Genomic DNA, 25,748 nt, shown 5'->3' with positions numbered 1-25,748 from the left:
AAAGGAGAGGTGTCCTTTTGACACTTCTGTCCTTGGACTACTACGGGAATATTATGGGATGTTTCCGGAGATGCCCTCTGGACACCTTCCTAAACTGTTGGATGACATATCTAGGATTGTCTAGTAGTGTTTGGCTAGGATGTCCTGTTATGTTAGACCCTAATCGGAGGGGTATTGAGACCGAACGACCCGTGGTAGCAATGGGGATTCATGGGCGCTCAAGACCGGTAACCAACCCGTGAGAGGACAGGAATCACATTGTGGGGGCCATTTATTGGTAGGGTTGCATATGGTTAGACTTGGGCTCACGGGCGCTTAAGACCGGTAACCAACCCGTGAGAGGACGTGAGAGCTTCCCGTTTACCATATGTGGATGATCAATAGGGTTGATGAGTCCGTAGTCAGGGACTATGAGGACTCTAGTGTGAAGGATACCGGAAAGGATCGTCAGGGACGAGGAATGGAAGTATCTGGATCTGACTTGATGTAACTAAGTAGAAGACTTGCATTTGGCTAGGTTTTACCCTGACATGCGCCAAGACTTATACCAAATGGTTGTGAGAGAGTGTGTTGACTTAACCCCCGCCATGGTTTGTCCCGAGGGATGAAGGACCCATTACCAATCGGCTGCTCAAGACCGGTGAAATGATCCGTGAGAGAATCCAAGATATCTTAAATGGTTGAGGATGTGAGTGGACTTTCCTAAAGAAGTACGGTGCTATGACTTAAAGCATGTCTCGCCAATAGAGACCAACAGTACATAGAGTTAGATTCATTCATTCATTGCTTGTCTCATATCATATTGCATTTATGATTGTTCGGAATCCCGCCATTTATGTTATTATGGATTTTAATCGCTTTACTTGAGTTTCTTTGAAACTCATTCCTTTATTGTACAATGTTTGTTAGACTATCCCTGCAGTGCTTGAGTATTATGACGGTCCCTATGAAGAAGCGCAAGGCGAAGAGGCATATCTCCAGGAAGGTGATTGCGGTTACCACAATTACTCGAAGATCCCGCGAGTGGTTATGCTCCGTACAATGCTTAGTCCGACCATTGAGTGGAAGCGTCCTTGTGCCATTTATGAGATTTACACTTATAAGGATGTTGTCTATAAAGTGGAGAACAATTTAGTTACCCAATGTACTTGCTACTGGGATTAGATTTTGTCTAGTTTATTCTTTTAGAGCTACTTTTCCGCTGGTTGTAAAGTGGGATTTTTGCCTCACTTTACTTATCTGTTTGACACTCTGATTATATCTATTATTCTGATTCATTTATGATTCATCCTTTCTTTATTGGATCTATGGTTTATCTTCCGCACTTTTATTATGATTGTTCATGATTATGTTATTGTTTATGTGGGAGGTTGATCACTCGATACCTGATCTTCGGGCTGTGGATCACACTCTCGGGTATGCCAGATAGGGTACCGGCTGGGAGGGCGTGACACTCTTCCCTCAACATTTCCTCATCAAGATCTTTCATAAGCCTATCCACTTCCTCTTGTGAATATTTATTGCCTTCAACACTCTGTAGTTGTTCTAGTTGTTTCTTCAACTTGGCAACATTGGTCTGAATGTGACCAAAAGTATTCTTGTTCCACTTCTTGAAGTTGGTTTGGCAATGTTTAAATTTCTGTAGCAACTTAACAACTTAACATCAGCTGAACCATGAACATTCATCCCCCAAGCTTGTTTAGCAACTTCTTCATATTGTGGGTGCCTCATCCAAGCACTAAGAAATCTGAAAGGTTTTTGTCCTTTACTTCTGCCACCCTTTGTATCAAGAATGATTGGGTTGTGGTATGAACTTATAGAGGATTTCACAAACACTGCAGTATCTGGGAAGCTGAAGTTCCATTCAATATTCCCAAGAGCCCTATCCAATCGGATACAGATATTAGCTGAACCCTTCCTCCTATTAGTCCACGTGTATTTCAGTCCCTTAAGCTCAAAATCAATCAAAGCACAATCTTGTATCATTTGTTGAAAACAGAGACAGTCATACGACAGTTTCTGGGCTCCTCCTACCTTTTCTTTCCAAGAGAGGTGGGAATTAAAGTCTCCAATAATGGACCATGGCTGAGTTCTTCCTTGACCAAGAGCTGTAACATGCTAAAAGATTTCCTCCCTTTGCTCTCTCTTTGGATTGCCATAAATGAAAGTCATGTAACATGGGTCCCCTTTTACTGTGGCTATTCGAGTATCAATAATATTTTTACTTGCCTCGAGAATCTCCATCTCAATGTGTTGACTCCAAAGTAAAGCCAACCCTCCACTTTTTCCTTCAGAATCCACATAAAAGCTCCCTTCCATCTGCAACATCTTATGTAGATTCCCCATACTTGCTGCCTTAGTTTTTGTCTCCATCATAAAAAAAATGTCTAGTTGCTCTGTCTTCTTAAGATTCTTCAAAGCCCGACGGGTTGAGGGGCTGCCCAAGCCGTGTAGGTTCCATGAGAGGACCTTTAGAGCTGCCCGTGGGGGGGGGGGGGTCCATCTCCTCCACGGTGCTCATCTTCGTCTTTTTATATACATACATATATACCCAGAATATCCTGTAGATGAACTTGAAAGCTCTCTACACTTGTTTTCATCTTCTTGTTTTTACATGGTATTTGACTTCTCTTTCTTCCAGGTAATCTCCCATGCCTCAATGAATATCTAATAAATTATAAAGGGATAATTACTATTGCCCCCCTGTATTATAGCTTTATTACTAAAAAGAACCCTACTCTTTATGAAATTACTGTTGCCCCCCTCAATTCTAACAGTGTTAAGCGACCATTAAGGTTGAATGTTTAATGTCTATTTTACCATTTTACAATTAATAATGTCCAATAAAATATTATCCTCATTTAGAAAAAAAATCATATGAAATAATTTTACATGTGTACTTTTATCATCTTGAATTAAAAAAAAAAAAAAGGCACCATGTTGGTAGTAGGACTTCTCAAAATAGCTAACATCAAATTAGACAATAAATAAATAATAATCTATTGGAAGTAGAAATTTCTTAAACTGATAACATTAAACTAGAAAGTAAATAACAAAATTAAAAATAACACAAAAAATTAGGAATTACTATTTTTTTTATTACCAAATTGAAAAGTACATATCTAAATTTGAAAATGAGTATCCCTTGATTTTCTCTCTTTCTTTTGACTAGAAAAGAAGATTGTTTAATTAAGTTTAAGTTTTCCCTAATTACTTAGGATAGTAATGTAATTTAATATAAAGTGTAATTAAATAATATAAGACTATAGGGTTAATTTGAGATTTTTAAATAAATAAAATATGCCATATCATCATTTAACTAACGGAGTTTAACAGTAGGGGGACAATAGTAATTACAAGCAAAGTTGAAGGTTGAATTAGTAATTTCAAAAAGTACAGGGGGTAAATTAGTAATTAAGCTATAGTATAGGGGGACAATATTAATTATCCCAATTATAAAAACTAAACGTGAGGATTCATGTGGAAAAGACAAACCTCGTAAAGAACCCAAGCTTTTGATTATTTATTCACTTCTTTTGCACTATATAAACCCCTGCACATTCGCCATCTCAATCACCTCATCTCATCTCATCTGCGTTCACTGATAGCAAAAGATGGGAAAAGCTTTCGTCTTTCTTCTCTTCTCTTTCTCTTCCTTGGCAGTAGCTTTAGCTGAGCAGTGTGGGAGCCAAGCTGGAGGTGCTCTATGCCCTGGTGGTAATTGTTGTAGTCAGTGGGGCTGGTGTGGTACTACCACAGATTACTGTGGAGATGGCTATCAAAGTCAATGTGACGATAGCGGTGCCGGTGCCAGTGGCGGAGGCGAAGGTGGTGGAGGCGGCGGTGATGCTGGCGAGATTGGTTCACTTATCAGCCAAGAACTGTTTGATGAAATGCTTAAACATTGAGCATTCCACCTTGTCGTGGTGGGTTTTACACCTATGATGCTTTCATTGCTGCTGCAAACTCCTTTAGTGGTTTCGCAACCACTGGCGACAACACCACTCGTAAGAGGGAGATTGCTGCTTTTCTGGGTCAAACTTCCCATGAAACTACAGGTTTGTTGAAGTAGTTGATTTCTCTTATTAGGGTTTAGAGTCTGCTTCTTGATGATGTACATGGCTAAGCATTCATCTTTGGTTTTCTATTGTTTAGGGGGATGGCCAAGTGCACCTGATGGACCATATGCTTGGGGATATTGTTTTGTGGAGGAGGTAGGCAACCCTGGTGATTATTGTGTTTCTCGTAATGAGTGGCCTTGTGTTCCTGGGAAAAAATATTATGGACGTGGACCCATTCAGCTATCTTAGTAAGTATTCTATATTTTGTATTGATGATTTCCCTAGAAAAATATGGAATCCACATTCTCTCCACTCAAGGATAGTGTCCACCCATCTATTCAGGAGTCTAGATGAACGACAAGTGGCCTGTGCGGATACTAGCGGTGATGTGTCGTCCATCTAGATGCCAGAACGGATGGGTGGATACCTTCCTTGGACGGAGAGGATATTTATTGGGTATTAACAAGAAAAGCTATATATGGTGACTTTGAATTTCCAGCAACTACAACTATGGGCAAGCAGGAGCAAATATAAGTGAGAACCTTCTCGGCAATCCTGACCTTGTTGCAGCTGATCCATACATTTCATTCGAGACAACATTGATGACACCCCAACCTCCAAAACCTTCATGTCATGCTGTTATCACAGGCGAATGGTTGCCGACCACCGCCGACATCGCAGCAAACCATCTTCCTGGCTATGGAACTATTACTAATATCATAAATGGAGGACTTGAATGTGGTCACGACTATGATGATAGGGTGAATAGTCGTATTGGATTTTATGAAAGGTACTGTGATATCTTTGGAATTAGCTATGGTGACAACCTTGTCTTTTGCTCTAGGTCACTCTGCATCTTAGTCCTTCAAGCCTAATTAATTAGTATTAAGGCATTAATCCTAATGTAAGCTACGTACTGTACTTCTATTGTTGCTCTGGGTCAGTACTCTGCATCTTAGTCCTTCAAGCCTAATTAGTATTAAGCCACTAATCCTAATGTAAGCTACTGTACTTTTGTTGTTTTCCTTCTTCTATTTTCCTTTTCCCCCTGGTAAGCACTGTACTACTCTTGACAACTCAATAATAATATAATAAATTTCTATGTATGAGTATAACATGAAGGGTTGAGCTTCAGTGCTACGTACTAACTGAGCTGTCTATAGTCCAAATCAATTCTGGTGGTGAATCTCGACCATCCATTTTGTTTTTTACTTTTTTTTTTATTTTAACTTTTTGAACTACACCAATGAAGCCAAACACATATCATGAAACTAGAGAAGCCAAACGCATATCATGGGATCCAATTGTGAATTATTGGCCCATTGAGCTATGCAAGACGTCCTTCCAAAATTGTGAATTATTTTTTACAGCTTCTTGATGTCTTAGTGGTGGCTTTATATCAGAGAATCAGTGCAGCTTCAACTTGCAGCCTCTGATCAATTCAAGTCGAAAGCCTGACCATATTATACAACACTGCTACTCTACCAATTAGTTGGAAAAGGTCAGGAGTATGTTTTTTTACATATCATGAAGTAGTTAGATTTTTGGAACATTTATCTTGGTTGGCCATTCCACAGGCAGGATACAAGTCTCCCAGTTAATGTGTATGAACATCTTACTGTTTATGAGTTTGAGCATTATTGTCATTTCTCTTTTCATAAGAAAAGAAAACAATTTTCTTCTTCTCTTTTTAGTCTTAGATTTTCTTATGTCTTTTACTATTGATTGTCTTATCAATATTCATTAAAAATAAAAAATTAGTTTTATTATTTTTCGCTAATGTTTAATTGGATAATCAATTGTTTTGGAAAAGAATGTTACCATATCCATATCTTATTTGTAATGGGATGTAGGGGTTCAAGTTTGGCCCTGGCGGCCCTGACCCGCCCTAAGCCCGCCCTGAGCTCGAATAGGGCTTGGGCTAAAAATTTTGGCCCTAAGGGCAGGTTAGGGCCAAAATATTCTAGCCCTGAACTAGGGCCAAGGGCGGGCCTGGGATTACTCTCTGGCCCGCCCAGCCCATCCCGGCCCGTCCTTGATTTTTGGCCCTGACCCAGGCCCTGATCTTGGCCCTGATCTTGGCCCCGACCCAGGCCCTGATCCTAGCCCTGATTTTGGTCTTGATCCTGGACCTGATTTTGGCCCTGATCCTGGCCCTGATTTTGGCCCTGATCTTGGCCCTGATTCTGGCCCTGATCTTGGCCCTGATCCTGGCCCTGATATTAGCCCTAATCCTGGCCCTGATTTGAGTCTAAAGACTCGGGACCCTCCACCCACATGGAAAGGAATTAATTGTAATACATATGGGTGGATACTTGACACGTGTCAAATTTTAGAAACATGATCATGTTTTGTAGAAAATTAATAAAAATAAATTATAACCTCATTACGAATGTAATAAGCATCTATTTGATTTTGGCCCTGATCCTGACCCTAATTTTGGCTCTAATCTTAATATTAATTTGACGATGATCATTTACTACAGTACTAGATTTTTACCCTGATCTTCATACTAACATTGATATGAGTCTTGATTTTGACATTTAGTCACTTTGATCATATTACACTATAAAATCACTTTTTATATTATTTTTAAGGTAATTTTTTTTCCAACAAAGACATTTTTAGTTCAATAAAATATTGATTTTGTTTTTTTGACTAAGGTGAGATAATATATTATAAATAATAAAAACTATTACATAAAGAATTAATATCTAACAAATCTATACCCCAACTTCTCATCATGAATATCTAACAAATCTACTGTGATATTTCAAAAAAAATTATTAAAAACATATAGCTATGTTTGTAACTAAAACATCATTTTCTTTAACTATGAAAAAAATACATTTTTTTTTTGTTGAATACTAAATTATCGTCGATTTACTTGTTAACAAGGATTTGAATATGATTTTTTTTTTTTTTTTTTTTTTGTATTGAATAAAGATATCAATTTATTGAACAGTTGTGAATGAAAACATACCTACCTACGGCTTAAGTTCTTGACTTTGAAGATAAAATTTTCATTTATCATATTCCTTTTGAATTATGAATCTCTGATGTTTCTAAGTTTACAAAAAGAGTTTGTGTGACATTCGCTATAATTGACTTGACTTTCAAATATGCCTAAATTTAATTACAATTCTTCTTTCTACTTATTCTATTTCATGAATAATGTTAACTCTTTGCTGCTAGAGAAAAACCAAAGGAAAAAACAGAATAAGAGAGAGAGAGAGAGAGACTTGGGGGAAAGACAAATTGGAAATTTGGAATGAAGTTTGACCATTGTCTTAGAAGTTAGAAATTAATTGAGAATTGAGATAAATCTTTTTCTTTTTCCCTTCGAGCTTACATATAATAACCATAATTTTCATCGAATAGCAAATTAAAAAAACCCTAGAAATTTGGATTTCTCTATTTCTCTAAAATCTAAATGGGTATAAATAGTTAAATACATATTGAATATAAGTTTTGGATTATTTGATGACATCTTTACTATTTAATTTTCCAGAATTGAGTTTGGAATTTAAGAATTTAATTAATTTAATATGTATTTTAATTACTACCTGTCTTACATTTGATATTTACGACCAAAGATATGGCCAATTAAAGCTAGGGACAGGCCAATTAGGGCCTGGGCCAATCAGGGCCAGGGACAGGGCCAATCAAGGCCAACCCATCCCGACCCGGCCCAATTAGGGCGGGAATGGGCTTGGCTTGGCCCTGTAGGGCTTAGGGCCAGGGACAATAATTATTGGCCCTGAACTAGGGCCAGGGCAGGAATAGGCTCAAATTATACCATATAGGGCTGGGCTTGGGATTGCAAAAGCCCGGCCCAGTTGCAGCCCTAATGGGATGGATTCAAATTCCCCTAACTAGCTAACTATAAATGCAGGTTTCAAATTACCCATTTACAACCTTGGGTTTATGTGGTAATAAATCACCACCTTGCATGGTACATGAGACCCAGTGACCCAGTCTAGGATGGATACCCAGCTTTCTGCAAGGGTTGAACCCATGACCTCTCCACTGAGAAGTACGGATCTTAGGATGTAATTGAGGTGCGCGAAAGCTGGCCCGGATGAACCTCAAAAAAATATATAAATTTGAACTAGACATTGTAAAAGACATCCCTCAATTCTACTCATTATCGGATCTAAATGTTCTCCACCCAACCTGTCATGCTCACATCCTCTCACACTCACAAAGGTCTAAACCCAACTTAAGATAATGAGGTGTAGAGATCCTATCCTCCCAACCTACCGTACCTTCATCCTCCTACACTCACAACGGACTGACATGGAAGTATTTACACCTCATTATCTTGAGTCGGTTACACCTCATATCTTGAGCCCGACTCAAGATAATGAGGTGTCGAGATCCTCTTCACCCAACTTACGACACCCCTATTCTCCCACACTCACAAAGGCTGACAGAAAAGATTTTCACATTTCATTATCTTGTGTCACGTTCAGATTACACCATCCTTGTTTATAACCAAAATTGTATCAAATTTTTTTGAGCAAATTGCACTAGCACCCCAAAATGAAAGCCTAAAAACACTGACGCCCCACTTTATGTTTAAAAAACACTGACACCCCAATTCAATAAACACACTAGTCCATTCCGTTAGTGAAACTGTTAATTCACTGTTAAAATTTTTTTAATTCCAAAAATACCATTGCTAAAATCGAAATTCATGATGCAAGAGAGGGTGTTGGTGTAGCCATGGAAGGTGATGGTGCAGGTGCCGGTGGCGCAGATGAAACCGTCGAAGCAGCTGCCGGAGCCGGCGAAGCAGAAGCTGGAACAGAAGTTGTTGGAGCAGCCACAGGAGCGATTCTAGGAGCAGATCCGGTGCCCTGAGCAATTGAAGACTCAACAAAATTCCGCGAGTGAGCATTTCCCTGTAACGCTTAAAGGAGTCGAGTCTCTGCAACTTCAACTGTTGGTTAAACCTGTTGATGAAGTCGTTGGCCTTGTATCAACCTCTTGGTCTTCTCCATTCGCTCCCTCTGCTCTTCCCTTCCTTCACTGTTGACGGCGAGTAATTCCTGGAAATGGCATAAAAAAAAAATCCTCACTTTTATTTTAATTCAATTTTCTTTAAAAAATTTTTTGCTAAAAAGAAAATAAAAGTAATTAAATTACATTTCTATAGAAATTTATTCAATATATTCCCAAAAGAAAAAGGTTTATTCAAAGTTCTCATTAGAGTTTTTTTTTTATATACAATTTTAGATTTTAAAGGAAACTAAATTTGCGGGAGGTTGATAAAATATAGGAATTTTTTTTTTAAAAGAAAACTGAACTAAAACACCAATGAGGATTTTTTTTTTTCTTCTTCTTTTAATTGAGAAAAAATAAATAGAATTGAAATTTCATTGAAAACAAAAATTAAAATCGTGGAAGGCATTTAAAAAAAAAAAAAAAAAAATATTTCACTTACAAGGTTGGCATAAACTTTTGAATTTTTTTCTCTTAAAATGTAATTATCAATTACCAATATTTTATAAGTTTAGATAAAAGAAAAGTATAAGTAATTGAATAAAAATAAAGAATAAGATAATCAATTGTATAATTTATGTAGCTCCATATTTTAGAGAAAATGGAAACAAAAATCACTGAGGGGAGGATAGACTTTTGAAGAAGATTTTCTTTTCAAGTTTTAAAGGTAACTAATTAATTACTAAAATGTCAAAAAGATTCAATAAACAATAGGCACTTGAAAAAAACTTCCATTATTAAGAATTCTTATAAGAGAATGAAATCAATGAAAGGAAATTCTCTTTCCTAATTCTAATTTTAATTTAATTTATTTTAATTTATATTATAAATTTATAAAAAATTTACAAAGGGTACCAACAATTTATAAAGAAAAGAAAAAGGATAAGAAATTTAATGGACAAAATACGATATTTGAATAAAAAAAAGAGATACAATAGTCAAAGAAAATATTTGCGACAAAAAAGGAGTACATGCTTTTATATATTTGACTGATTGACATGATTTGCTTAATTCTATTTAGCCCTAATCTACGAAATACATGTCAAACCATGACAAATACCATAACTTTAACAAATATTGCTTATTTCTGGCACTTCTTCTTCTTCCACTACATTTCTTCTTCAGCATATTGCTCTTCTTCACGTGCAGAATTGTAAATCTAGTGAATGGAGGAAACAAGAGAGATCTTTGGAGTCTTCAATAAATCTGGTATTAAATTTTCTTGCTTTAATAAAGGTCTCTGTCAAAATTCAAATTTCAAGATTGAAATAAAGATAGAAAGCAGATTTATCTAATTTGAAAGGATGAAGAACTTCAGCAAGGAATTCGACAATTGCGATAGAGGTCATCGAATTTGTTAAAGATTATGGAAATTGGAGAAAAAACTGAAAAGTTATATTTAATAGACGTCTAGATGTTTTTTTTATGAGAAAAAATATTGCTACCAGAATATAGAAAAGGTAGAAAGATGGATTCGTGATTTCAAAAGAGAATCTAAAATTAAAAAGTTGATGATTTGGAATAAACGAATTTGGATTTAAAAATAACAGTTAGATCTTTCCATAGAAAACGAAAATACTTTCTATATATACTAGTGACTACCCTAGAAATATGAACAAATTCCCCTCTATACAAATATTTTGTTACCCATACATTCGAAAGTACTGTATAGCCCCATAATCGATCAGATTACAACGGAGAAAACGATGTTAAAGGCTTCAGGCCAAGGAGAGTTTGGGCGGTGCTTGTAGTCTTACCTTAACGATTTTCCCTCAAAAGTTATTTCGATACTTCGATCTCAGGTTACAATTTATACTCATGACCCATGAATTCAAGCTGTCAACTACGATTACTTATCACCACTCTTCTTGTAATTATATAGTTTCTTGTCATGAAACCTATGATTTTGAGGTCAACTTACCAGAGTAGTACTCTGAATTCAGGATTTATAATTAGATCAATTATAGAGGTGGACATGTAAATATTTTTTTGAACCCTTTGCAAGAAAACTAAGAAACCACTAGACGAAATTAGTCTCATGAGTCATGACCAACAATTGAAACCTATCAGTCGGGTTATTTGTATATTTATATCTAAATCCAAATCTTGAATTGATTTTAGAGCCCTAGAGTGTCTGGTCACTCATTCAAATTGGTAATCCATCAAGGTATATATGCACCTGCTTCACATTTTAATAACAATGCGCAATGTGGCTTCACAAATAATAATCATCTTACCGAAAGCACTTTAGTTAGATAGATCAAGGATAAATCTCAAATGAACAATACTTTTTTCACTGCTGGTTTCATTGTTTTATTCCATTCATGAAATAATAAACTTTATAAGTTTTATTCAGAACCTGTCTCTCTCTCACACACACACACATCAACTTTTTTTTTTTGGGGGGGGGGGGGGGGATTCAAACGCAACAGCAAGTTAACTTGGTGTTGCTTTCATTTGGCCATTTGGGATGCATGGACCACGTGAAAGGCCGACTGCACCAAAAATTACTCTACAATCAAATGTAGTCTTGCATGACCCAAGATAGCTCTTACAGTCACCACTCACCAGTATCTTCATTGGGATAAACAGCGTTTGGTTTCATGTCTGCAAGAAAGAAAGAAAGAAAGAAAAAAAGAAAGAAAAATAGAGACAGAGTGAGAAAAACTCACCAATAGATTGAGCAAAGAAGATAACAGAAATGAGAAGAAGAAAGACTAAATGGAATTTCACTCAGGGGAGGATAGACTTTTGGAGAAGATTTTCTTTTCAAGTTTTAAAGGTAACTAATTAATTACTAAAATGTCAAAAAGATTCAATAAACAATAGGCACTTGAAAAAAACTTCCATTATTAAGAATTCATATTATGAGAATGAAATCAATGAAAGGAAATTCTCGTTCCTAATTCTAATTTTAATTTAATTTATTTTAACTTATATTATAAATTTATAAAAAATTTACAAAGGGTACCAACAATTTATAAAGAAAAGAAAAAGAATAAGAAATTTAATGGACAAAATACGATATTTGAATAAAAAAAAGAGATACAATAGTCAAAGAAAATATTTGCGACAAAAAAGGAGTACATGCTTTTATATATTTGACTGATTGACATGATTTGCTTAATTCTATTTAGCCCTAATCTACGGAATACATGTCTGATGCGTCCAAAATCTGCTCAGCCCTTGGATCTCCACGTGATGTCCTGCAAAACGAAAGCGTCAGATGTGGCCCGACCGCTGGGGTCGGGAGTCCACCTCCGAAGGCTAAGTCAGTTGATGAACTTAATCACAAACGGCTCTGCTAGAAGCACAGAGCTAATGAATGAAGAAACGGGAAAGGTGATCTAGATAGCAGAACGCTGATAGTTTGGATCTATCACTATGTATCTGAACCTGAGTCTCAGATAGTATCCTTTTTGATCGATTGATCCGTCCCTCACCTTGTATGGTAGTGAGGTTTATATAGAGTGTACCTTCGAATCTCCTTCGTTGGATGCACTCGAGCCTTCTTCGGGTAGTCGTTGGATCTTATCAATAAGATCCGTTGAGCGATAGACTTCTACTAGTTTGGGCTAGTAGAGGACTCCTGAGATAACCGTTAGGTTATGCGATAGTTATCCCTTTGATGATGATTATCCGCAGCCGTCAGTTCGAGTCTGCTGTCATCAGGGTGATTACCCTAATCCATAAGTAAGATTAGGGCACGCTTGCAGCCGAATAATCTTTCTTCTTCAGCAAGCCATCTTCTGGATCCGGTTCGCTCGGGAGCGATTAGGTTTTCTCCGTCTCGACCGGGGTCGAGGGTCGGACCAGGTATGAACCCGGTCAGGATCATAAACTCTCCATATCACGAGCCCCCGGACCAAGCGTTCGGTCGATCCCGAGGGCTTGGTTTTTAATCGGGTTCGTCGTCAGGTGATGATCTCTACGTGCTTCATTAAATGTCATATCACATTTAATGCGGTGGTCACTTTTCCTCGAGCGTTGTGAGTGTAAGGCCACATGTCTTCGTTGCAGTTGATCTGTCGTGGCTCACGTCATCCAAGTGATGGTTTCCGAACGCCTATTTTGGATTCGTGAGTTCAAACTTTCAAAACGTCTTTGAATCTTGATCGTTGATTTTGAATCAATCTCGATCGTTCGGATTCCCCGAACACTCGTGCGGGAGTTTTAAAAGCGGTTCGTTGTCCTCGTAGGTTTCATTCTTCCTGTCTGGAATTTGAACCTTTGTCGTCGCTTTCGCGCCTTCCTGCTCTCAAGCTTCCGTCTCACCTGAATTAGTAAGTTTACTTGGTCTTTTCTTTTTGTAGTTTCTTGAAACGAGTAATGGCGGACGATAGGGCTTCTTTAGTACCCCATGTTGGTGATAGCGGTGATGCTTTTGCTTCTCCCCGCTCCCGAACAATCGGATAGTGATAACAAAACCCTAACCGTCCTCTCGCGGAGAGTTCCGCCGAGGTTTCTCAAAAAGGTTTTGAAAGAAAAACCGAAACTTCCCCTGTCCTTGTCGAGTCTGGATCTTCCAAGATCGTTGATTCTTCTATGCAACCTCAAACCTCCGGGTCCAATGGTGGGCCTGGCTCTGTTCCTTCCATTTATAATGGAGAAACCCTTCTTTCAGCTGTCCAAGATTTTGACCTTCCTTCCTCCTATCAGGTTAGGGCTCCCCACCCTGATGAGAGGGTTGATTCATCCCTTTCGGGTGAATTTTCTCTGTACATAGATGCACTTGGAAAGCGGGGTTCGCTTTCCCTTTTTTAATCCTTTATTCTCCGCAGTTTTGAATCACTGGAAAATTTGTCCCGGAATGCTCCTCCCCAATAGCTGGCGTCTCATCGTCGGCTTCTTGGGTTTGTGTTTTGAGCTTGGCATCACACCATCTCTTTCTCTTTTTGTACATTTTCATGTTCTTTCTATCTCCCATCCTCCCGGATGGGTCTTTCTTTCCAAATGCAATAAGGCTGAACTTGATTGGAGGGGCAGCATCCTTGTCAAAGGAACTTGCCCTTCTAACCACAAAAGATGGCGCGAACGATACTTTTTCTGTCGAGCGCCTCCATCAGATCTTAACTTCCCGACCACCTGGAGGAGGTTTACTTCTTCGTCCGAAAGTAACCGGGGCCTTCCCTTATCCAAAGAAGACGAGGCGGCCATCAGGAAGATCAAATCCATTCCGTGGTATCAAGAGATACATGGATATGAAATGGAGTATAACTCCATCCTTCAGTACTGGGGCTTGGCTCATTGTGAGCTTCTAACCATCATCCTTTGATTTGACTGAAGTGATATGTCTTGAATTATGATTCTTGTCCTTCTTCTTTGCAGTGCCTCCCCGAACGAACCCTGAAAGCCTGCGGGTGAAGGCCGCTAGGGCCGTTGTGACAGCCGAGCAACGATCGCCCGGGGTCTTGATCTGCAGATCAAGAGGCTTCTCTTCCCTCTCCCGACCCCTCTTACAGGGGTATCAGGAATATTAGGCCTGTAGCTGATGCTTCGAGTAAAGGGAAGAAACCAATGGTGGAGAGGGCTAACGTCTCCTCCTCCGTTCGAACCAAGAGGAGGCATGACACAATTGATGCTCCCTCCAACAAAAAATCCAAAGCTTCGACGGATGGTGAGGAAGTCTTCATCCCCCAGTGGACCACCGAAGATGACGGACAGGGTCACTCGGGATCCTGAGAAAGCTGCGGAGTGGAGCTCTCTCAGTCTTGCTCCTTCTGATCTCCAGGAGTTTGAAGCCCTGGATGACACCTCCCTTGTTAGTCAATCTACAAGGTAACGGTCTTCTTGCTTACTTATGTTTTCATAATTTCTTATGACTTCTTCGATATCTTCCGTCTTCCCAGGGAATGCTTTGTGTTGAGCTTTTATCAACACATGGAAGCATTGAGCCGGGTTGGTCGCACCAGCTCCTTGCTGCAAACTTGTGAAGAGAAATTGGCCAAGGCCAATTCTGAAATAGACCAGCTGACTGCAGCTACCGTGGAGCTGCAGAAAAAGCATGAGGAAGAAGTGATCTCCCTCAAGGAAACTCTTGAAGCTTCGAGAATTCGTGTCTCTGCTGCCGAGCGCGAGGCCAGGAAGCAAAAGGCAGTTGCCACGTTGTTTGGTGACAGCTTTGAAATCAAAAGTAGGGATCTCGAAGAACATCTGAAGTTGGCAATCCCTAGCAAGCCTGAGCATATAAAGCCAGACCTTTGAAAGGAGTGCATTCGGAAATACCTGAACAGCGTACCTTTCTCCGAATTGCTAGGTTTCTACAACATTCGGAGCTTATCGCATGGGGGCGTAACGACGTTTGGGAGCAGATCCTTGGAACGATCCCTGACTTCGACACTGCTCCTTTTCGTGATGTATGCCACCCAGAGGTCTTCGGGAAAGTTGGTATGGATCTCCCAGACTGGGCTCAGGGAGTAGATGATCCTTTTCCAGCTGACCCTCAATATGAGGCATATCTAGATGACGAGCAGGCACTTCCAGAGGAGAAATCACAAGCCGAGTCTCAAGTTGTTGCTGTAGAGGATTCAGCCGATGCCACTCTTGAGGAAGGCTCTTCTCATGGTCCTAAGAAAAGTCATCCCGACCAGGGTCCCTCGGGCAACAATGAAGAAAAGGCTTAGGGAGTTATTCTTTTGTAAAGATGTACCCTCAATTTAATGAATAGACATTTCTTTATTCATGTTGGCCTCAAAATTTCCCCGTCTCCTGCCGAAGTATTGCCTTGAATATCAAAGTATTAATGATAAAACTTATCACTTAACTTTTCATTCCTCGCCGAATAATGATCTTATAGAAATATTGTGAAGATGTGTTTCGGGAAGATACGTTAATCTTCCCCACTACTTCATTTATTGCCAAGTCCGCACGTTTCCCTTCTGCGAAGTTCAAACGTTTTCCTGCTTTTGTGTACCATTCACTGTTTCCAATGAATCGGAAATACATCCATTATTTTAATGGCGGTGCGACGATTGGAGGTTTCTCTGCATCAGGTGCTCGCTTCCACATGTTTCCATGTGGCATCCCTTCGACCGTTGATCTTGCTTCTTGCGGATTTCGAAGCGTCGTTTCAATCTAGGTCGTCGGTTGTCCTTAGCCTTCAACCGTCGTCTTATACCTGAGGCTATTTAAAGCCTTCGTGGGTACTCTCCGTCTATACTGACTTCTGCAAGATAGATTTGCTAAAGTGCCAAAGCAACCTTTCGTCCTTCGGCCTGCTTCCGTATTCCTCGTACTCCAACGACAGCTCTATCCATTTCTGAACAAGTGAGTTTTTTGATTTCTCATCTCTTTCCCCTCTTCCCCCTGAAGTAAACTGCATAGTAGTTATACTTGGGGTTTAGTTTGTGGTCTGTCATAAGCTTTAGAAAACTAGGGTTTCCCCATTGTTGCTGTCGTTTATTTCTGTATTGATACGGCTGTTTTATTTTGTTGTGCATAGTGGCTCCCAAGATCAACCCGAACTTTATCAGAGCAAAATCTCATAAGAATAGCGTTCCGTCGGTGGTGATTGGGGCCAGTGCGGTGGTTTCAGCTAGTGAATCCTCCAAGCGTAAGGCGACTGCTGGCGGTGAATCTTCAAGTCGATTCCTGCAACTTCTGTTGATGCCGTCCCTGCGCCTCCTTTGCCCGAAGTGACCGCTCGTCTTTCCCAGGAAGATCTTGATCACTCCGTTGCCGATGGTGCTGCAGGCAATCCTGCTGGTGCACCCCCGAAGAAGACTCTTCGGGCATCCGAGGCAACTGTTGGCGTCTGATGAAGGTGTGGTCCCAGCAGTGCTGCTCCTATTTCTAACTCCGGTGCTTGTTTGGCATCCTCCTCCTCTCCTTCGAGTTGGAGGATTTTGCCACCAGGAAGCGCCGTCGGGTGACAAGTGATGAAGCTCAGCCTTTGCTTGGTGTAGTTCGTCCTTCTCATCCTTCGCTCGAATTAGTGTCAAACGAGTTTGACGAGAGCGTTGGAATGGTGTACCGCTGCTCGAATGACTTCCGAGAGCGCAGCTTCTTTCCAAACTTCCGGATGAAGTCTTTACGAAGTCACTGGTGATGTAAGTCTTTCTTCATTATCCTCCCGATTTTGAAAAATTACTTTTCTCGCTCCTCGCTAACTCGAAAGTTGTTTGCAGGAGTCTTGTTGGTAACTTCCACAACCAAGTGGAAGCAAGTTACTAGACTCAAGAGGTTGAGCAATGAAGTTTCTAGGCTTCGGGAAATCTCCGAAGCTAAAGATGTTGAGATTGCTCGCCTTCGGAATCTAGCTTGGGAGGTGGCAGGAGAAAAGAATTCGATGATTGGTCGTCTTCGGTCGGATTTGGATGATGCCGGGAGAAGATCCGGCGGCTGGAGCGGACAGTTGGAAAGTCGGGAGCTAAAGGATCTGAAACATTACCCGAAAGGCAAGCTGTCGTTCCTTTGCCCGAATCCCTTCCAACCGATGTTCGCAGAGCCTGCGTCTTCAAGTATTTACACAAGTAAGCCTTTTGTTGATATGTTGAATGCTTATAACTTGCAGAGCGTATCGGGATGGTGAGAACGAAGTATGGGAATCAATATTAAGGAAAGATCCTCATTTTGATACGACTCCCTACAAAGCTCTTGTTTGCCATCCTGAAGTATTTACCAACTTGGGTATTCCTCCTCCCGATTGGACCAAGGATAAGATTGATCCTCCACCTTCCGATCCGAGATATTATGCAATATCTGGAAGATTCTCCTCGTTTATTCTCCGCTGGAAGAAGTCAATTATGACGAGCTTGTGCCGAATGCGAGTTTGGTTGAGGACCATTCTTCTCCTGGACAAGCTGGACAAAGAGTATGAAATTGCGGAGGATTTTCTGAATATCGAAATATTTTTGTAATCCTCATTTCTTCTCTTCTTTTCCTTGACTCCCCAACAATGGTTGACTCATATGTTTGTTCTAGCAAAGTCGCGTCGATCTTGTATAACTTGTTAACAACACCCTGTAATGACTTGCTTCTTTGATCAAAGATTGTATTAAGCTCTTGTAATTATTTTGATACTGGCTTCTTTGGATCTTCTGAAGAAATAAGAAATTACTTTATCTCGAACTTTGCTAGCCACTTGAATCGCCGTTGTATTAGGTCTTAGTTGTCTGAAACAATGCCTTTACTTAAGGATTTCCGGAGAAATACAATAAGTCTGAGAAGGAACTCACTCGGGTTTTAAACCGATGCCTTATACTTAAGGATTTCCGGAGAAATTCAATAAGTCTGAGAAGGAACTCACTCGGGTTTTAAACCGATGCCTTATACTTAAGGATTTTCGGAGAAATACAATAAGTCTGAGAAGGAACTCACTCGGGTTTTAAACCGATGCCTTATACTTAAGGATAATTCAAAAATTCAATAAGTCTCGAAGGAACTCACTCGGGTATCAAACCGACGCCTTGCAAAAGGAACTCACTCGGATTTTCATCCGATGCCCCGACTTAAGAAAGTTCGAAAAATTTTCCATAAGTGTTGAAGTGTTGAAGGACCCACACGAATTTTCATCCGATGCCTTATAGTTGGATCTTGTTCTTGAATGTGGTGTATGATGCCCCCCAATCAAAAGATAGTTTGTTGAAAACCAAAAATTGCATTGATTGAGTTGAAAATGATTACATCACGAACAAAATCGAAATCATCCTCAAGGATAAAACTTTTTGAGATGCCTAGCATTCCACGAACGATCCAACTCTTTTTGGGAATCTATGTTCTTCACTTGTAAGCTCCTCGAACCGACCGGTTTCACAACCATATAGGGTCCTTCCCAGGAAGGGTCCAACTTTCTTTGGTGACGCGGGTCGGATGCTAGGGTGTTTCTCAACACCAAATCTCCGGCTAAGTACCGACGATTCTTCACTCGAGTATTATAATGAGACGCTATCCTTCTTTGATAATGTTGAGTTCGTGCTATTGCCTTTGCCCGAACTTCGTCCAACAAATCAAGACTATCAAGTAGTCCTTGTTCATTTGCTTTTTCCTCGAACTCACGATCCCGTAACGTCCCCGCCATTATCTCCACAGGTGCCAATGCTTCGGATCCATATGCCAACCTGAATGGAGTTTCTCCTGTAGGTGTTCGAACCGTAGTTCTATAAGCCCACAATACATTATGTAGTTCTTCGACCCAAGAAGCTTTGTCAGCTTCGAGTCTTCTCTTTATTCCTTCCAGTAGCGTTCGGTTAGTAACCTCTACCTAGCCATTGCTTTGGGGGTATGCTACTGAGGACATACGATGCTCGATCATATATGTTCCACGGAATTGCTCAAATTGTGGACAATCGAACCGAGTACCATGGTCGATGACAATTATCTTTGGAATCCCAAAGCGATATATGATTGATTCAAGCACAAATTTCTCCACTTTTTTCTCAGTAATTGTCGCCATGGCACCGGCTTCTACCCATTTTGTGAAGTAATCAATTGCTACTATCGAGATATTCCCGTCCACCCGATGCCTTGGTGAATTTGCCCATGATATCAATTCCCCACATTGCAAAGGGAATGGGATTTAGAATTGAAGTCATAATTTCCGCCGGGCGCTTCGATCTTCGTAGCATGAATTTGATGATTACTACATCGACGAACGTAGTCCATAGCAGCCTCTTGGACCTTAGGCCAATATAACCCAAGTCTTAGAATTTTGTGGGCCGGGGCTCGCCACCCATGTGAGCGCCACAAATTCCTTCATGAACCTCGGCCAAAGCTGAATTCGCTCCTTCGGGGCCTATACATCTCATAAGGGGTCCAGCATAAGATCTTTTGTATAGTCTCCCATTCTGAATGACAAATCTAGCTGATCGAATCTTGATCAACCTTGCCTCTACCGGATCCTCGGGTAACTTGTCATCTCTTAGATATTCGATTATTGGATCCATCCGCTCCCCCCCCTTTTTTCTTTCTTTTTTTTTTTTATTTTTTTTTTGATTTCCTTCTTTGGTGTCTGGGGGGGGGGGGGCCCTTCTTCTCCTTTCTTTTGTCGGGCAAGCCAGCCCCCCCCGCCCCCCCCTTCTCCCTTCCCCCCGCCCCGGCCCTCCCCCCCCCCCCCCCCCCCCCCCCCCCCCCGCCCCCCCCCCCCGGGCCCGGGGGGGCCCCCCGATCCATGGTTTTAGTCTATCAATAATAATAAATACAAATACCTGTAATCAAGAGCAAGAATAGTGCAATAATTAATAAAAAGGTTACAGGAGTCCAAATACTCCAATAAATATCCAAGAACGAACGAAAGAGGGAAAATCAAGAATCAAAAGTAATATCGAGTTCAGCGGAAGAAAAAAGAATAACTAAATAATCTTTATCTTCAGGAGGCTTCATGCTCTGCAAGTTCATGTATCACTGTCTGTGCCACATCAGCTTCAAACGAGAAGGCTCTTTCATACGAATCATTTCCAACTTCCGACGTTGTGCAACCATCTGTATAGTTTATATAATACATACAATGAAAGGAATGAGTTCCAACGAACTCAGTAAGGAACAAGCAATTCTCATATATATGTCAATACAATCCACGAATGCACATATGAAATGATATAGATGATATGCAGAAATATGAATGCTACTAAGATCTAACTATGCAAGTCTCTAATGGCTGACATGCTTTAAGATATACACCAGCCCTCCTCTAGGTAAGTCTCATCACTCTGATTCGGCAAGGACTGGTTACCTCTGTAGGGATCCTTGGCAAAGGGGTAAATCCACACCTGGCTCTCAAACCGTGGTCAGGGGTTAAGTCAACACTCTCTCACCACGACCATTGGCAATGAGTACTGGCGCATGTCGGGGTTTCTAATCCAATGCAAGGTCATAATGGTAACATACTATATGAAGTCCAGATACTTCCCCTATGGCACCAACCAACTTGGTTCAGTATCCTTCGCAACCTAGGAGTGTGAATCCTCACGGACTGGCTACCTCTGTTGGACTCCACTCCTTAACCCTATGGTCATCCACATATTATTGGGGCGGATGCTCTCATGACTCCTCGCGACACCCGGTCCGCTCCTTGGACGTCCATGAGCCCAACCCTAACATATGCAACTCTACCATTACATGACCAACAGTGGACCACTGAGTCTCCGCACGGACTGGTTACCGCTGTTGGATGAAACATAGTCACGTCACCATTGTCACGGGTCACCCGGCTTCAATTCCCCTGCCGAAAGGGTAATAGCATGTGGGGTACCTAGCCATGCAATTCTAGACTCCCTAAGTATGTCATCAAGTAATCATGATAGTGCTGGAGACATCAACAGGCATGTGTCCCATTCCACAGCCTTCTGATATCCCAAGCCAAGATATCCCAATGGAATACCCCTTCCATCACAATCACACTACATCACTCTTTATCATATCATGAACAGTTGTGCAATATCATAAAAGATGAAGTACATCAAGGAACACCACAAACAGCAAGTGTACAATAAGATTCACATGCTTTATACAATTACAACAAGTTACATGATCAAAGAATAGTAAATAGAACAACAGAATCATTATGTATATGTAATTGCATATAAATAAGAATGCATGTCCTTACCTGTAATTATGTAAAACTCCTCTAACTTGAATTCCAGAAACTATTATAAGACTTCTACTTGAAACAGAGAACACCTATATAGAGGGTTACAAGAATATAAAAGAGTCAAGAGTCAAAACAAATCCAAAATCAAACTTACAGACACTGGAAACCGGCCGGTCGCTTGAGCCGGTCGCTTAGGTTGAGCGACCGCCACTAGTGACCGCCCCAAAAACAGAGAGTTTCAAATCCGAAACTCAGGCTTCTGATCATCCGTTTTCAATCCGGATTTCGAGTGATCATGGCCAAAGTCTCGAATCTAACACTCCAAGAGACACTAGGTGAAAAGAAACCTAACAATTATCATAAATGGATTACCCAGAAACTCTCCCATTGACTGGATCTATCCATTAACAAATGCAAGGATTCGTTTCTGGACAGGATCTCATCAAGAACATTGGAAAGGGAGTACAACAAATCAATTGGGTAACCACCAACAAAAAGGGGATGGGTTCATATCAATTAGAGGTTAAAAAGAAGAGAATTGCAGATGGAGATTCATTACCTTAATCAGAATCACCAAGAATAGAAGAGAAAAGGTTTCATATCATTAACAGCACTTCAGACCTGAATCCCGTACGTTTCCACAGCCGCCTAATCGCCCAAAATAGCAATCCCGAACATAATAATGCGTTAATAGGGCGAGGGATGCTATTTATAACGAACAGGGGGCAAAATAGGGCAAAACCCCGAAAACAGAACCGGGCGGTCGCTTGGTTCAATCGACCGCCACTAGCAACCGCCCCCATGTATATTGCTATACAAGGGTGCTTTGCTCATGGGGTTGAAGACCAAGTACAACCTAACCCAAATGAAGACATGGGGGAGATCATAGTCCGAAAAATCAATCTCAATAGGTCAATAATAAAGGGGTTAGGGTTTCATCATAACATATGGCTCATGAAAAGGTTATGATCACGGAAAGAGAGGGAATGATTGTTATCAAGAAAATAACAAGAAATCATAGGAAATCTAGTTTATGTTAACAGAAACATTACCCATGAGGTTTCCCTCACATGGAAGGTTACAAAAGGTTTCCAGAAAGATTAAAAAAAGGATTAGGGTTTCAAGGAATTTATTTGGCTAGGGTTAAGATCATGATGATGATCATAGATCTCAAAGAATAGAATGAGATCATGGAATAGATGGTTGCAAGGATGCATCATCTTTTTCCTGATCTCAAACAAGAACAAGAACGAAGAAGGAATAATTAGAAATCCTAATTAGGTTAAACATGGATCATGAAGAAAATATAGTGATCAAGTTTAGGTTAACACAAATATCACCCAAGGGAAAGAGAAACAACGAATCAAGATTCACCCATGGGAAAGAGAAACAAAGAATGCACAATCTGAAAAAGTGTTGGGGAGTTTCCAACAAATAAAAGAACATTAGGGTTTCAGATATGGTTACCTCTCATGAGAGTTGGTTACCTCCCATGAGAGTTACCCATAAATAACTCTCACAAAAACAACCTAAGATAGATAAGGGAACATCTCATTAGTATTTTAAAATAAAGAATGGAATTAGGAAGGGTCCACCAATGAGAGAAAATAAGGTTCTCAATTAAAGTGAAGGGAAATAAATTCAAATCATACAATTAGGGATTTACTAACAAGAATCCGTGTATCCCACGAAAAGACTAGGGAGAATAAAGATTCACCCTTAGGACAAAGAATTTACAATCAAGAAAGGTTTTGGGGAGAGTCCAATGAATTAATAGAAAATAAAAGGGTTGCCAATTGTTCCAAGGAAAAACAAGGATCAACTCCTCAATCATGAGGACGCAAGGGAAGGTCATGGTAATAATATGAGACTTTCCCCACAATAATAAAGATAGGTAGGAAATTAGGGAAAGTATCATTAAGAGCTTTGGTGGAATCAAATTCAAGGATCATCGCCATATGGCTTCAAGATCATAGAGTGAATTGGGGGATTCACTCTAGGGTTAAAAGAATTAAAGAAGAGGTCATTACAGTAGTGTAATACCCTTCTCATGATCAGAAAATCAGAAGTAGAGAAGAAAGAATGAATTAAAGAAGAAGCGAATTGAATACCAACCTTTTAGAAGAGAAACCGCTGAAGAAACCTGAACAGATACTAGAGGATCTTCCTTGGCTTCGAAGGAGAGGTTCTAGGGATCTTCCCACGTTCTCCCAAGGACTAGAAACATAGTGGGAGTGAAACACTTGGAGTTCCCCCTTTTACATATCACAAAGAGTCCAAGAATTACTAGGGTTTCACCAAACTGACCAAACTGACCCTGTTGGTTGATTGGCTGCCAAAGAGGAAGTTCAAAGGTCGATCCCACACTATCAAGAGGTTTAGAAACATAATGGGAATAGTTTACCACGAAATTAACAGAAATAAAGCTTTTGAAAACCTTCAAAACAGATATTTACCAAAATGCCACTGCCTGGACAGCTTGTTCAAAAATAGGGATTTAATGGGCCTAACTTCAATATTTTTGGATGGGCTTCTTTCAACACATCATACTACTTACCTAGTATGGAAGGAAGTCTTCAAACCAGGTCCAACTAAGCTTTAGGTCCATCAATCAAGTTCTTCTTCACAAATAAATAGTTCAACACCAAATCAAGTAAGCTTTCCATAAGGAAACACCATCATCAATATCCATGGGTTTTGGGTCAAACACCATATCCTCTACTGAGATGGCCCACAAGGACATCTTCCTAAGATTTTCAAAGATAGTAAAACTGAAATCACCAAAAAACAACAACACAATAAAAAAAAAACCCACCCCACCAAAAAAACACACCACTTCCCCGACTTATTTAAGGGTGTGGTCTCCACCTCTTATTTAAAAATTGGTTTTAAAAAACCCCCCCCTCCCCCGATATTTTTGCAAGCGTGGTTCCTTAATGCCATACTCCCCCTGGACTTGGTTGACTATAAGCTGAGAGTCACTATAAATAGTAACATCTGCAATAGCTAATGCCTTTGACAACCGAAGTCCTGCTATCAGGGCCTCATATTCCGCTTCGTTATTACTTGCATCAAATGCGAATCTCAAAGCATATCGAATAATAAATCCTGCTGGACTTTTTAATAAAATTCCAGCGCCTGCTCCATCTTTATTACTCGAACCATCCACATATACCTCCCAAGTGGTTGGTATAATAGGATCTTCAATGGTGGGTTCCACCGGTGCGGTAGTTTCTACTACAAAGTCGGCTAATGCCCGAGCCTTGATTGCGGTTCCGGGCTTAAAGCTCACTTGGAACTCACTTAGCTCAACCGACCGGGATACCATCCTTCCGGACAAATCGGGTTTGTTAAGAACTTTACTAAGAGGAAAAGTTGTAAATACCTCAATTGGATGAGCCCTGAAAATATGGCCTTAGCTTCCTGGCAGCCATCATGAGAGCCCGAGCACTCTTTTCAATCTGCGAATATCTCGTCTCCGCATCTAGCAACACGTGGCTTACATAGTAAATCGGCCACTCGTTTCTTATCTTTCTCCCGAACAAGTCTTGCCCGACCGCCGAAAGGGATGTCGCTAGATATAGCTGTAATATTTCCCCCTTCTCTGCTGCCGGACGGGATCGGTGGTTGTCCAAGTGCTTCTTTTAATTCCTCGAAAGCTTTCCGGCACTCTTCATCCACTTTGCTTCCTTCTCGCCCTTCAGTCTTTAAGTGCCTTGAAGAAAGGCAAACATTTTCTCCCGGACTTGGAGATAAATCGATTTAAGGCAACAACTCTCCCTGTCAAACATTGTACATCCCGAACAGTTTTGGGAGCCTCCATATCAACCCGAGCTTGTATTTTGGCGGGATTTGCCTCAATTCCCCTCTATGATACCATGAAACCCAAGAATTTGCCCGAGGAGACTCCAAAGGCACATTTTTCGGGGTTCAACTTCATTTGATGTTTCCTCGATCTTGAGAAAACCTCGATCAAATCTGCAATGTGATTTGCTTTTGTAAAGCTTTTCACCGGCAGTCGTCAACATATGCTTCAACATTCTTTCCTATCGGCTCTTTGAAAATCTTGTTGACGGCCCTCGATATGTTGCTCCCGCATTTTTCGAGGCCAAAAGGCATGACCTTGTAATAATAGCTTTCACGATCAGTCATGA

At 40.4% G+C, this 25,748-nt stretch overlaps 1 protein-coding gene and 1 pseudogene across 2 annotated transcripts; one reads left to right on the top strand and one right to left on the bottom strand.

The window, feature by feature from the left end:
• Positions 1-1,557: 1,557 nt before the first annotated feature.
• On the bottom strand, positions 1,558-1,986 carry LOC149007386 (uncharacterized). Its single transcript, XM_089167046.1, has one exon. The coding sequence runs from the start codon at positions 1,984-1,986 to the stop codon at positions 1,558-1,560; it is 429 nt and encodes a 142-aa protein (XP_089023172.1).
• Positions 1,987-3,614: 1,628 nt separating this feature from the next.
• Positions 3,615-4,936, top strand: LOC149007385 (chitinase 9-like; annotated as a pseudogene). Its single transcript, XR_016175275.1, has 3 exons — positions 3,615-4,058; positions 4,156-4,309; positions 4,561-4,936. The product of XR_016175275.1 is annotated as a chitinase 9-like (transcript).
• The last annotated feature ends 20,812 nt before the right edge of the window (positions 4,937-25,748 follow it).

Source organism: Hakea prostrata, chromosome 8, assembly GCF_041222555.1.
Source record: "Hakea prostrata isolate BN-2017 chromosome 8, UWA_Hpros_2, whole genome shotgun sequence".
Lineage (NCBI taxonomy): Eukaryota > Viridiplantae > Streptophyta > Magnoliopsida > Proteales > Proteaceae > Hakea > Hakea prostrata.
Note: the sequence above shows the minus strand (reverse complement) of the source record. Positions and strands in the feature narration are given on the sequence as shown.